This window comes from Cygnus atratus, chromosome 21 (genome assembly GCF_013377495.2).
Source record: "Cygnus atratus isolate AKBS03 ecotype Queensland, Australia chromosome 21, CAtr_DNAZoo_HiC_assembly, whole genome shotgun sequence".
Lineage (NCBI taxonomy): Eukaryota > Metazoa > Chordata > Aves > Anseriformes > Anatidae > Cygnus > Cygnus atratus.
Genome location: NC_066382.1, coordinates 4,529,803 through 4,544,053, shown reverse-complemented (window position 1 = coordinate 4,544,053; position 14,251 = coordinate 4,529,803). Strand labels below are relative to the sequence as shown.

Here is a 14,251-nt window from a genome sequence, read left to right as displayed (position 1 = left end):
ACCTCTTGCCTCGCAAATCTTTACTCATAGGGGTGTTTTATTCCTCAAGCACTAAGTCGATAAGGCTAGTCTGCGAGTCATACTGAGCTGAACAGCCCTTCTACTCTTCATACAAAAGAAGAATATATGATGTAGCATACCGTCAGCTGAAGCTGCGTTGGCAGAATGTAAAGACTCAGCTATCTGGCAACAGATGGGCTACAGGCTTCTTCTGACACGATCTGCCATCCAGCATATGTTAGGCTGAGAAATCAAGGGGTTTTAGACTGAGGCTTTACCTTTAAAAAAAGAAAATGTCTTAGCTGTTGAGAAAGCGGGTTGCATATATCATACAGGCAATGAAATAAATGTGGACTAACCTGGTTGCTTGGTGAAGGGACAGGTTCATAGCACAGGATAGTAATTGGGGCACTGTTCACTGTAGTGTACCACACTCTATGTCTCTTGAAATCCTTTTCTGTGCAACAAACGTTCATATTAGCAAATGTGTTTAAGGTACAGCAAGTCAAGATGGCTGGATTTAAGGATGGAAAAACCCTTGATGGGGGCAGAACAGCTCATCTTTTGTGTATCTGCATGCACTGTCTTGCCAGTTTTACATCTTGCTGCATACCAAATCCTGTCAACTTGCTGAGACCTTGGGGACTGATCAAGGACCGTGAATAAGTGGGCTTCTCACTGTTGGTTGGCCGGACCCCCAGCTCGAATTTGGGGTAAACAGATAGTGAGCAGAGAATGCGAACAGCACCGGGCTTGGCTTGGGGGAGTGCGGAGAGGAGGGTCTAGAACAGATCAGACTTGGTATTTAAATCACATATGTTTTAAAATAAATACTGCATCTCTAGGATCTTGAACATTCTGGATTTTATTTTTACTTCACTGTGGGAGTGGAATGGCTAATAGGTACAAAACATGAGTAGTCATATCTAATTATAAAATAAGTTGGTTGCATTTTAGCTGTCAAAACTCTGATCGTGGTAAGGCATTTCTTCTTTTATTGAAGCATTTTCAAATTGAAATTTTTGACTAGAGCGCAAATAATTTTTCTGTTATAGGAGAGGTTGTGTAATTTAATTATTCCTGTGAAATGTCTTGACTTAGATAGTACTTGTAAATGTTTCCAGCTAGAATTAACAGACCTCTGCACTGTTAAAACTCAGTAAAACTATGGCAAAAGAAAAGGTTTCTCACTATGCAGAGGGTTCACCCAAACTGCAAGCACTGCCCTCGCTCCATTTGCGCAGGGTTTGTGCTACGTCACGGGCCCGTCATTCCCTGCAGCGTTTGTGCAGTGGGGATGAGCACCAAGGAAAACCTCTAAACGTCAGCCCCCAGCTCTAAAAATGTTCACCTGGAGAGGCGTGCAGTGGTGCACTGAGGTGCGTATGTGGTTGAAAGAGACAGATCTCTGCAGGACTGCAGTTCTACGGCCAAGAAACCAGAGCAAGAAGGTGTGTGTGTGGCTCCAGGTGCTGGTTTGCTCCCTGCCTCCAGCTGTGGAGCTCCCTGTAGCAGCACCGATCACTTAGCAGGAGGAAAAATAAACAGCTTTTTCCTGTTTTTTTTTTTTTTTTTTTGGTAAAAAGATCTGTGTAAAAAAGATCTGTAAAAGAATTTAAATGGCTCTATGAGGGTTTTAACTCTTCCTCTAGTGTTGGGGTTTTTAATCAGTACTTAGCTCAGCTGTGCATCTTCAGCGGGGCATCAGCCCCTTTCCCTCCAGGTAAAGTTCAGCTATGGAAATAACACCCCCCCCCCCCCCCAAAATAGACCAATAAACCCCTAAAAAAACGCTCCTGGGGGCAGGGCTGAGTTCCTTACCGCCCCCCGGCCGCCCCTCACATAGGCTCTCCCGTATCCCCTCCCCGGCTCCGTTGGTTCGTTCCCTCCCCCGCTTGGTAACGGGCTCGAAGGGGGGGGGGGGGGGGGGCGGCCGCCATTTTAGGTGCCGCTCGCGGGGCGCCGCGGCAGCGAGGCGGGGGAGGGAGGGAGGGAGGGGAGGAGAGAGCAGGCGAGCGGAGCGGGGCAGCGCAGCGCTTCTCCTCCCTCCCCTTCCTCCTCCTCCTCCTCGGGGCCGAGCCCTCCGCACAGCGGAGCCCGGACCAGCGGGGGCGCCACAGCCGCCCGCTAGCCGGGGGTGCCCCAGCACCGCTCGGCGCTGCCATGCCGCCGCTCCGCCCGGGCATGCCGCCGGCCCCCGCCCGCTGCCTGCTGCTGGCCGCGCTGCTCTGCGGAGGAGCCGGGGCCGCTCGAGGTAAAAACAGAGCCCGGGGGGAAGGGGCGCGGTGTCCTTGATCCCCTCGGTGTTGCGGGAGGGGAGACCGGGGGGGGTGGCTCGTTTTGCACCTGCGGCGGTGTGCATGGGGGGTATCGGGGGAGCATCGCCCTCCGTGCTCACCTTCACGGCGCCGTTCCCCCAACCCTTTTCCCCCCCGAAGGTTAGCCGGTGGCCTTTATGTAACCGTAACGGCCGCCCCCAGCAGCCCCCCAAGCCCCAGGGGTGGTCACTTGTTGCCGGGGGAGGTTTTTGAGCTCTCAAAATGCGGCGGGGCCGCCGGCCTGCCCTGTCCCGGCGGTGTGTGCTAGAGCCCACACGGGGTTCGGGCTCCTCGGAGGGAGCCTCGGTGGCCGAGCGAGTGGGAAAGGGGAATAAAACACCTCAGGGAGCCCCCGGGGAGCCTAGCCTTCAGGGTTACATAAAGAACGCTTGTTTGGTTGCTGGTGATAACGCGTCGCTGTGCTGAACCTTCGGCGGTACGGCGTTTGGAAACGTTGGCCTTGTGGCTATTGATTGATCTCGGGGAGTTAAAGCATACGCATTGCAGGTCTCCCGAGCAGATTTCAGTAAGAGGCTTGCTTCCTACCTGAAGGTTATCCCTGGCATCGAGAGTGCCATTTCTGCAAGATTCAGCTGATCATATGACGAGGTTTGGGATCTGGCATATAATTTGAATGCAGATTAGAATTTGGGGCTTTAAAATGGCTTGCAAATAGATTGAAGGGAAGTTCCTGATCTTAAAAACAACTCATTAAGGATGCATCTTGCTGCAATTTCCCTACAGAGGATCAAGAAACTGCTCCTGTAATAAAGGGCTCTGCCAGCTGTTTAAACGTGACCATAATTTACCTGTACAAGATCTCTTGAGTGCAATCTGTTCACTGCTGTTCTTGGAAACAAATTTTTTACCACACCAACGTACAAACACAATCTCATTGAATTGATGGGCTTTTCTCCATTAGAAAGCATGAATAAAATGAAGAGCAAAAACCATTTTCAAAGAAAGCTAATGTACATACCTGGAAACGAGTGGCAAGTTTAGATAGCGTTTAATGGGCAGCTTTGTAAGTCAGCTCTTGTGCACTTTGTTAGAGGCTGCACTTGTTTTCAGTCTAACATAACAGAGCTGCTGACTGCAAGTCCTGTTTTGTTAAACTTCATCACACATAGTTAAACTTCATCACGCATACCTGAGTTAACATGTGAGCCCGGGTTTGGCTTGGAACTCATGATATTTTGGCTACTCTGGGTTGGCCTCTTAAGAATGTTATGTGAAGCTGTATCTAATGACAAATAAACTCTGGAGAATACAAGAATACCTGGACTAGGGAAGGCTGCAAGGGGTATTCACTTTCATTTCCCTGTTAGGAAAAACATTTTTGTGGAAGCATTTATGGTAAACTTCCAGTTTTGTGCTGTAGTGTCAATTCCATCTCCTACAAACAGAGCTTCCTTTTTTTAAAAAAAAATAAAATCTGTGACTTTAAAAGTCCTTGGTACGAAGGTCATTGAGCTTTATTTTACACTGTGAAAACTGAATTGCACTTGGTTCAGAAATGTTCAGAAATGGAGTAGAAAGACTAGACCAGAGTGGTGAGTTTCACTCTCCAGTGCTGCGTATTCCTGGGTTAGCATAACTAGTTTATTTTGTAATGAAGGAGGGAAACAGAAATAGCTTTTGGTGAATGTATTCTTGCACAAAAGTTAGGTGCGAGCCTACCATCTTCTCTGTAGTTAATTTAAGGGGTGCAAATTGTGGTATTAGGTTTTGAAGAAGCATATTCCTGTCCAGTTGATGCAAAATGCTTAATTTAACTGAATTTATCTTATAATTGGTCAGGTTGACCCAAATATTTCAAAACTTGTTTGACTAATATTGCAGTGGGAAAGCAGTAGTTAGGAATGTGTCGAAATATTTATTTTTATCAAAGTGAAGTAATTGGGTATTTATCAACAGAGCTGAGTGGGAGGTGGAATGGAGTGACTTTCCAGAGGAGAAGGCAATGCCTCTAATGGCTCCTTCATCTGTAGTTACTGACCAGGTCAAGCATTATACCCCTGTGTTGCCTTGGACCCTATCTGATTTACTGTCATTTAGGTAGAGGGAGCATTGATCAAAAAAAAAATAGTACTCTGATTTGTGATTATTTCAGGAAGTTGTCTGGTAATATAAATGTCTTAAATCCAAACCACAAACCACTTTGTCACTACCACTGTTTTACTGCAGATATTTCTTTGACATAGGAACAGCCTTTATAGTATATGGCTGGTGGTTAGGTTTCTCTCTCTTTTTTAGAGGGAGGGAAGTTTTAAGACTACCTTTAAGCATTATGAAGAGACAGTTTGGTGGTGGTTGTTTTTTTTTTTCCATAAGGATTTATGAAAGTAAGAGACCACTGAGAGGAGGCAGAAGTAACCAATGCTAGAATTTTCTGTGATGCATAATGCTTAGGAAAGCACAATTTAGAGTCATCTGCTCAGATCAAATATCTAGCAGAAAATTTTCATCTGTTTTTCTGTTCATATTGTATATAAAATATAACACTGCTGTGGAAATTGAAATGGAGGAGAGGTGGTCTGAGCTAGCATCCTTTGCTGTGTGGTTAGGATGCTGTCATGCCAGTTGCCATTTCCCAGATTATTAGACTGCAGGTTGTACTGTCTGTGCCAAGTTAGCCGGAAAAATTATCAATAGAAACTTTCTAGACTATTACTTGTATCTTTGGTTTGAGAAATTAATGTTTTTATAGGCTTGAAATCACCAGTTTCAGATCATTGGAAACATTTTTCTGAGGTCAGAAGCTAGGCTCCAGGACTTCCATTTCTCATGGAAGATGGAAGGCTTGAAGTTAAACCCAGGTCAGGCCTCAGGACAACATAACATGAACATCTCGTCCCAAACAGTTTAAGTTAGTCTGGTATTCTGGGTAAAACATGATTTGCTGCTGTGAAAATGTAAATACTTGATAGCTTGGTGCCTCATAGCTTTGAAACTGTTTTAGAGAGTGGAAAAAAATTATGTAGTCATTGACTTTTTCTGAACAAAAGCCCTTTCATCATTTTTCTGAGCCTTATCTCTCATTCTGTTTAGTTGTGTTTAGAGCATTCTCTATGAAATTTTGTTTAAGATATTAACGGGCATCCATCTTGTTGCATTATCGTTATTGTCAAAGACAGAAGTGATGCTTCAAAACATGGGAGAGTTCAGTAAGTCAGAAGCCTTGGTCTTAAATCTTGTTTTGCACTCTAATTTATTTGATTCATGCTGGTTGACTCCCATTGGCTTCACTAGGAACTAAACGTCCTTAGGAGCCTTAAGAAAGGATTATTAGAAAACCTCAGTGCCTTGGAAGAACTGTCTTTCTGTCCTTTGTTTATAGTATTAGGTCTCATCTCACTTGCTTTGTACTTAGATTGAAAACAAGTTGCTGCTACTACTCCCAGTTGGTTTCCCTGTTTTTAAAAGGAGTCAACAAGTACAGCCAGAAACGCTGGCTATACGGAGGTGATATTTGCTCTATTTGTAAATTAGATTCCCTTTCAAGGAGTCAAGTTTATAAATATGACAACAGTTAGAAAGTGATTTCAGCTCCTGCACTATAACTAGCAACATTTAAGAGAACACGTATTAAATTTATGTTTACGGTTAGAGGCTTATGTTTTCTATTTTGGTGTTTGCATTTAGTTTAAAACATTTCAAATTTCATTTAAAAAATGAAGGCTTTTTTTGCCTCAATCCTGTTTAGGCTATTTTGTGCTGGGATATTTTTTATTTTTCTGTTTTCCTTGCGAGGCTTTTATCCAAATTGAAATTTGGTCACTATATCTTCATTTTAAGATATTTGGTGCTCTGAATATTTCTTTTGCTGCAGCTGTGGGTAATAAAAACAAATAAGCAACTAGTTTCTCATCAGTCATTTACGTGTTCTATAGTTTCAGGCTTTTAGCAAAATCTCCATGTGTCTTTGCACAAATAAAATTGGATTTAAGCAACTGGTTCTGTGTAGAACAGGAAACCCACTGCAAGTGGTGATAAACCAGAGATTTTTCCCTAGGCAGAATATATTTTAATAAACCTGTTGAATTCTTACAGCCGTTAGTCTGAATATAGTGTTTGGAGAATTAGTGGTAATTGTCCAAGCTTAAGCTATAAGCACTGATAGCTTAATTTACAAACATTACCTTGTGCTCCTGATGTGTGACAGTGGAGCTCCGAGAGCATAAATTACAAGGGCTCCTGTGGTAGAGAATCTGAGATTGTGATCTGGAACTGTGGGATGAATTTCAACCACCTGCATTTCCTGCATCTAAGAACCATAGAGGTTAGTGTTGGTGTATGCCCTTGCCCTTTACCCAGTCCCTCTCCTACTGCAGATTTATCCCTCTACATTTTGTTACAGCCTATAGTTTTTATGTATCAGTAATAGAAATTGTAGTTCATTTTTAAAACCCGTGCTATAGATTATAAAAATTCCGTAATATCAAGAAATTCAGCGTTTTAGCAGAACTTATGTTCAGTTTTACCTCATTGTTTGTAGCCGGTTACAAGATGACGATTTTTGGTAAAATCCTAGGTATGAGAAGACCTGCTTAAATAAACAAAGAAAATAGATCTTTTCATTATCAATGATGTATTTCAAATTGTTTGTATGCAAAGTTAATCCTCACCCCTTTCTAACAGAAAATAGAGGCACGGCTCTGAATTGTCGGCTGGTGAGTGTAGGGCAGGAAGAGAACACGCCATGCTACACCCTTTCTTATTAAACTTTGCTTTCAGGGTGGAGAAAGTATGTTTTACTGTGTACATCCTTTACTTCTTGGCTGAGCTATATTTTTCTCTGATTATGTACCACATAAACTTTGTTCTCATACTGATATTGCTAGAAATTTCATCAGATCAGTACTAACTTACAAATATTCAAGCTTTAGACTTTTTGTTGTCTCACCGAAGGCATGTGTGTATTCTCTTACACCAAGAGGAAAATAGTCACACAGAAGATGTACAGTAATCAAAATCTTTGTCAGACCTTCAGGGCAGGAACGAAGGACAATTTACTTAGTTCACTGAGTGCAATTCGTTTGAATTGTCAGAGAATATCTTTATGCATTTCTGGATTTTTCATGAAGTCTCAAAGGTGAATTTTAAAAGTGAATATTTTATCTACTATCATTAGATTAAGCATCTAGTTATCAAAGTCTCTAATACCTGTTATTGAATTCATTCAATGTGTTTTATCTGTTAATTCTTACAAATTTGTTTTGATATACATCATCTTGATCTAGATCTAAAAACTTGTAGCACGGTACAACACCATATATGTGAAGTTGATGTCCAGAAGAAAAAACTGTTGTCAGTGACAGCCCTTTCAGGTTGAGGTGTCTCTAAATCTCCAGTTATGTAGGTGCCAGATCCCAGTTAAGTCAAATGAACTTCTGACCACTTGTAAGACGATAACTCAGAAGGGACTTTGTTAAGTGCATGTAACTTTAATATGTTCACATCCAAATACCAGCACTGAGTTCAGTTGGATTAAAACTGTAGGTTTTTATTAAAGTCTCCTTACTAGCCCTAAACCCCAGTGTCCTGTCCAACATGTGCACTTACATTCATTAATTCTTTTAAGCAGCAGGAAAGGATTGCTGCTAGTTGATCTGATGGATTGCATTCTGCAGCATCAGCCGTTGCTCTTGGGGAAGCATCCTTTCTTTAGGATATTATTCCCGTTCTGCAGAACAGTCGGTAGTTGTTCGAGTTAGTATTAATAAATGCTGTTCTGTTCAGTTTCATGGGAAACTGAGCATACCCACCTAGAGTGGATGGTATTTTAAAAACCTGTGTTCAAAGCACACATACTTTGTCATTCCTCGTACAGCTTAGCAGCAATTATCTTTAGATAAACCACGTTGAGTTGAACAGGTGGCTTGTGCTTACCTCGCAGATGCATGTTCGGTCATTGCCCGGTAGCAGTAAAGACTCTAGCATGAGCTTTACAACTCCTTTTGCTACTAGGAAAAAGAGCTATGCCTAGCTGTTGATAAAAAGTCTTGGCCACTAAAAGCTAAATAGAAGGCCAGCTTGCTGAAGTTTGCTAGGGAAGCTTCCTCCACTTGACTACATTAAATGCTAGTTGGGATTTACAGCAGATTCCAGTTGAGGCTCTCACAGATAGTGTGAATATTGTATTTCAAGGAAACCAGTGTAGTTTATCCTAGTTAAATGGCAAGAGATTAACAGCTCAGGGCACTTTGTTAAGTGTCAAGCTTGGAACAGGCTGACTGTTTCAGTTTGCAATTAGCAGTGTGGCTTTGGAAAACTCTCTCTGCAGATTCCAGGTATTTTTTATCATTTACGGGGAAAAATGTGAAAGAACAATTCTTACTCTAGCATTTAATAGTATTTAATCCAGCTGATATTAGACTACTGCTTGCTTCAATTCCAGAGTTAGTTCGAGGGAAGCAGAAATGTACTGCTCCTAAGCTTGGCCTCGTATTTCACATACCAGATTGAGAATTTCTTACAGTAGGTGGTTATGCTAGAGTCTGGAGATCACAAGTCTGGATAACGGGCCTTTCCCGGATATTCAGCAGTAAGTTTGGTTAGTGATTTAAAATCCAGTGAAGTTTAGCCTTCATAAACACAAAGGGATTTAAGCTTTATGTTTTAAAATCCGGTGATGTTTTAGCCTTCCTAAACACAAAGGGTTTTAAGCTTTATGATTTTGTCTATGGCACAATAAAATGACATGACTTTGCTTTTAACTGGGCCTGTTGTTTGAAGGTTCACTAGACTTTGCAGATGCTTAGCATACTCATCATAATTGTGTTCATATGTGGTTATGGTACTTTAAGCTTTTATAGAACTCCCTACCCTTCTGTAATGGATTTACCATAGCTTGCTAAATTAGGAGAGGTTTCTCAATGTTTTTAAAACAAAACAAAACAAAAACCCTACATTTAGAAGCATTAGAATGGAGAAGGTTTTGTTTTTCTTTTTTAATTTTTTTTTTCCTGGCAGAGATCTGTTCTAGTATTTTATACTAGATCTTGTAAAGACTAAGATGAGCAGATGAAAGGACTCCGATATGTTCAGTCAAGGTATAACTGCCACAGGTACACCGACAAAAATACACAACTGCATCCTCCTTGTGCTTCTGACTGCAATAGCTGTAGTAGTGATGCACTTACGGTTTAAACCAGATCTGAATTAGGAGACCTGTTTCAATTAGAGACACTTCTAACAGTTACTGGCGCCTTCCCTCTGGGGGAGGAATGATGTGTTGGTCCCTTTGAACACGATGAAGTTTGTTTTAAAACACCAAGTTCCTTGGAGGGTGCTGCAGCAGTGTACTTCTCTGGGTAAATAGAACAATGTGGCTGACATTTAGCTGGCTATTTGGTATGCTGAATATTGAAAGCATGCCCATGTGAGTGTATTGAGGCAATAAAGATAGTGTTGCCATATTGAGTAAAACCACACGGCGGTAATTAAACACTCTGCATTAAAATAGTTCATTGCAAATTCTCTCTTGCTGAATCATGATGTATGAAGAAGTTATATCCTATCAGTTTGTTGCTGCTAACCAGTAAAAGATGGCAGATGAAAGCATATTGGGAGAATGTTATGGCTTCCTATATGAGTTCTCTGCATTTAGGTTTAATCACTGGTTTAAGTGTCATTTTATCACCTTTTTTTTTTCTTTAATTTCCCAGGGTAAGCATATGACAGACATCTTGAATGCATTTTAGCGTGTTGGAGAGGCAGGATTCAAACGTCCAGGTTAGCCTTGCATCCCTGCCTCTTTTGACAGTCTGCTTGTATAATTCTGCGGCGGGGTGAAATAGCAGGACTCATCTGCACAGGAGCGTGCTAGTTGTCACATAGGCTCTGTGCAACAGTTTTCAGGGCATCTGGGTGAATGTTTTCCAGAGGTACTAAGCAGCTAGCTACATACAGCCTTCCAGAATTAGATCTGGGCAGTTAGTATTAATTCAATAAACAAGAAGAGTACATGGTAGCCTAAGAGGTTTTGTGAAATGATAGATATACCTTGCCCCAAACAATTTAGGTGGAACTGATGCATGTTAGGACCTCAGCATGAAGAGAGCTTAGACCAAGGAAAAAATCTATTCAGCTGTCAGGAGAAAGTAGTTGTTATACCACATTTGCTGGTTCTGTGGAATAAGAGCTGTATTTATCTTTAACAAGTATAACATAAAGATACGTAACAGCGAAGTCTTTCTCACATTGGATAGTCAAGTAGTAGATGATAACCTAGTAGGTAACATATGATTTTGTCTTGCATCTTTCATGATGTTCTAGAAAAAAATATTTTTGCAAGCTGACAGTGAAAGATACCGGGATTCTTTGCAGCAGAGGAAGACCAGTCATCTTAAACTTGCTTGGGTCATCAGTTTGCAGAGTCAAAGAATGCTTTTATGAGTGCTGCTTTAGTGGAGCTTCCCCATCTCCTAAAGCAGCTACTACCCAGGTGATATAAAAAGTAGTCAGTATTTTACTTAGATTTCAAGGCATTCTATTAGATATCGGAAAAGGCCTGTGTAAAAACTAGTTAAGTTTGATCTTTCTTCTGTTTGTTCTCTTAATAATATTTATAAACACAAGAAAAGAATCTGAAACTAGAGAAAGCATTCACTGGTAATACCTGTACTCTGAAGAATAATCTACCAACTGGAGAGAAGCAGAGCTTGAACAAACCCACGTGTTTCCTGTTGGCTGGTCTATTTTGGTCCGGTGCTGAATGTGTGTTTTCTAGTGTCGTGTTGGCACTGATGACAGCAGCTCCCCATCACTGTTAAAAGGTTTTTGAATTGCACTTCGGGGGCATCTTAAATCCCGTCATAGTTAAAAGAGACTAATTTAGATTTTTGGAGTTAGTTTTGGAAAGCCTACAGGGACACTGATCTTTTCTGAACATACTTAGCCAGGATTTTGTCCCAAATTCTTGAATTTAGTCAAATAATGATTCAGATTTAGGAAAAAAAATGAAGTCAGTATTATAGAGCATTTTTAAGAAGACCTTAGTTTCAAAATTTTTAATCTTGTTTTTTTTTCCTTTCAGTTAACAAGCATAAGCCATGGATTGAAACAACGTATCATGGTATAGTTACAGAAAATGACAACACAGTACTCTTGGACCCCCCCTTAATAGCTCTGGACAAAGATGCACCTCTGCGTTTTGCAGGTAAATAATTCATCTGCCTTTCTTTCTTTCTTTTTTTTTTTTTTTTTAAGAAGTGGAAATGCTTTTTTGATGGCAAATACTGTGTTTTCCCTAACAGCAGCATAAAGTTTTGTAGAAGTTAAACCCTAGGAAATGTTTGTCCATGGACCAGAGTTTAATTTGATATTTACAGCTGCATCCAAATATTCAATCTGGACAGTACTGTATGTTGCAGGTATTCCATGCTCCTTTCAATTTCATGTGTATATGTTAATTTTTCTGGATATCTTTGCATAATGTCTAACCTTTTCTTCAGTCCTCTGGATTCCACATTTCACAGCATTCAGTCTGGGAGTTCTAAAATAATTGTTTGGGTTTTTTTAATCATTCTGAATAGGCTTTTCAGTTTTCCTAGTGGTTTTGATTTATGTCTTAAAAGATTGAGAAAACAATGAAAACAGTAATTAATAGAATTAAGATTGCATTTCCTCTCTGCAGTATTTGGGCTGAGAATTTCTGTAGAAATTCAGACTTTCTGTGCTAAGTTTTTGAAGCAGTTTGGGTGTTTTAAAAAATGGACAGACTCTTCTGCTCAAAGAATCACAAGTAGTTCATAGCTTAATGTGTGTCACGGCAGAGATGGTATAAGGGAATGTTACTTTCAACACTTTTTTTTCTCTGAGAAATGTGAAGGTCCACTTAGTTGAGGCTTCTTTAGCTATGAGATAGTGTTAGAAATCTGATCTCTATTTAATTTCGGGAGGAATTGTGGAGGGAAGCTTGGCTCTTTTGAAGTCTTCCTCAATGTCAGCTAGGAACCCTCTGAAGTTCCTGCATCTGGGAAGAGTTTGAATGCTGCATGACTGTAAGCATGAGCTGGTCTTGCTGGTGTACAGAATATCTTCCCAGATAATGGAGTTTTTCACCAGTGTGCTAGCAGAATGCTTACCAATTATGAGATTTAAAAGTGAGCTGACTGTAGTAGTCCTGCAATTTTCTGTTAGGTTAGCGGGGTACAGCTGAGGAGGTCTTCTAGGTGCTGTTCACCTACATGAGCGGATAATCTCTGAACTATGAGAATTGCAGCCTAAATAGATGAAATTGATAATATGTCATTTCTTTTGCTCTGTTTTATTTTGTTTCAGATCAGAGAGCTAAAGCACAGATAGCACTGCATTTTTATAAAAGTCAGTGATGAATTCAGGTTTTCTATCTCCTGTGTACCTTAGTGTGATAGCACTGGGACTGTCTTAAAGGCAGGTTCTCCTCAATCAAAGAATATAAGGAAGGATGCACAAACTATTTGCAAAATGCAGACTATTATTTCACTTTTAACATCGGACTAGCAGCTGACAGTTCTCTTACATCTTCTGCAATAGGTTCTGCAGAATCTGCAGGTATCTAAGTTAGTTGTAGTAGTTAACATATGCTTATGTTTTATACTTGCAGAAGCTTAGTTGGTTAAATACATTTTTAGAGGATTAGAATCCTAGTAAAATGCCTAAAGGATGTGACCTTAGCCATTTTTGGGAACATAGCTTAGATTAGCTTCAAGGAGGAAGCTACAGGAAAAGAGAGTGATTAAATTAAAAGCCACTTAAAACATTCAGCATGAAAACTGCATTATGTGCTGCAGTGGTATGGTAAGGTGGTCACAGTTTCTTAAGGTGGCACATAAAGTAACTTTTTTGTTGCTTTATTTTAAGAATGTAATCATCTCCAAGCCTGCATTACAAATTCAGGAAGTTCAGAGATAATGGTAAACCTCTGGAATTTAACATGAGTTAGATAAACATGAGTGATGCTATTAAATGATCCTAACTGGAAATAAAACTATTGTCTATGAAAAAATATTTCATCCTCAAATGAAGATGCTTGTGTTGGGCTATCTCTCTTTTTACTTAAAAGATACGATATAGGATCATTCGGATTGCATACGTGGTGGTTGGGAGAATATGAAACATTGAAACATCTCTTGCAGTTCAGTACTTTAAATGTAGGCATTAGTAGTTTGAAGTATTGAACAGATTTTGAAAGCAGCAATTTTATACATCTTAGTGGATAGTAAAGTTTTCTTGAGTGTTGGATATCATGAAGCTTTCAGAAAATACTGGCAGAATATTCTTAAGTAGATGGTTGATTTGCAGAGGAAAGACCAATGTCAAAGCATCACTTTAAATGAGACTGCTTTTCCATTGTGTTGAACCAAATTGTATAAACCTGCTTTCATTTAATGAACCCAACTGGAAGCTGTCCTTTAATATCAAAAGTTTGCATAAACACTATTTATTTTGTCTCAAAAACCAACAATTCTTCAGCAGTAGCAGAACAATGGATTTAAAATAGTTACCTTAAATTCTGAATATAGGACCCCAAAATTGTGCAGCTGTTTCCATCTTGGTATGACTCTGGATCTGAAGTGTGAATGACAATGTACTGTGGGAATCTGTAAAAGTAACTGTCTGCCATAAAATGGAACAATACTTGAATCTGTCTTTGAGGAGACCAAATGTGGGAGTGGTGTTGAATCAGCATTACCAATCCTGGTTGGTGGTGCGGTAGCTGTGTCCTGGAACGGAGAATAGCATTGTTATTGTCCAGCAGCATCTATGTGGGTGTTTACGTGTGAGAAGCCCGTTAGATTAGCGATAGAATGTTTTCACAGCGAAACAAAGCATTTTCAGGATTAAGTGGCTGTTTCAGCCCCAAGCAGTATATTCCTATTGCAAATCAAATATATTCTTGCTTCGGAAGGTTATCTGTTCTAATTAGCTGTGTCTCCTAGCTGAGC

The 14,251-nt window shown here is 40.4% G+C and overlaps 1 protein-coding gene across 4 annotated transcripts in view; it reads left to right on the top strand.

Annotated features, from left to right (window-relative positions):
* The first annotated feature begins 1,973 nt into the window (after window positions 1-1,973).
* Window positions 1,974-14,251, top strand: part of CLSTN1 (calsyntenin 1) — a 38,948-nt gene continuing 26,670 nt past the window's right edge. Inside the window, exons 1-2 of one of the 4 annotated variants that reach the window (XM_035557588.1) lie at window positions 1,974-2,254; window positions 11,359-11,481. In XM_035557588.1, the coding sequence (XP_035413481.1) occupies window positions 2,164-2,254; window positions 11,359-11,481 (214 nt within the window). In that variant the 5' untranslated portion in view covers window positions 1,974-2,163. The remainder of the gene's footprint in view (window positions 2,255-11,358; window positions 11,482-14,251) is intronic. The other 3 variants (XM_035557589.2, XM_035557591.2, XM_035557590.2) reach the window with 3 other exon arrangements.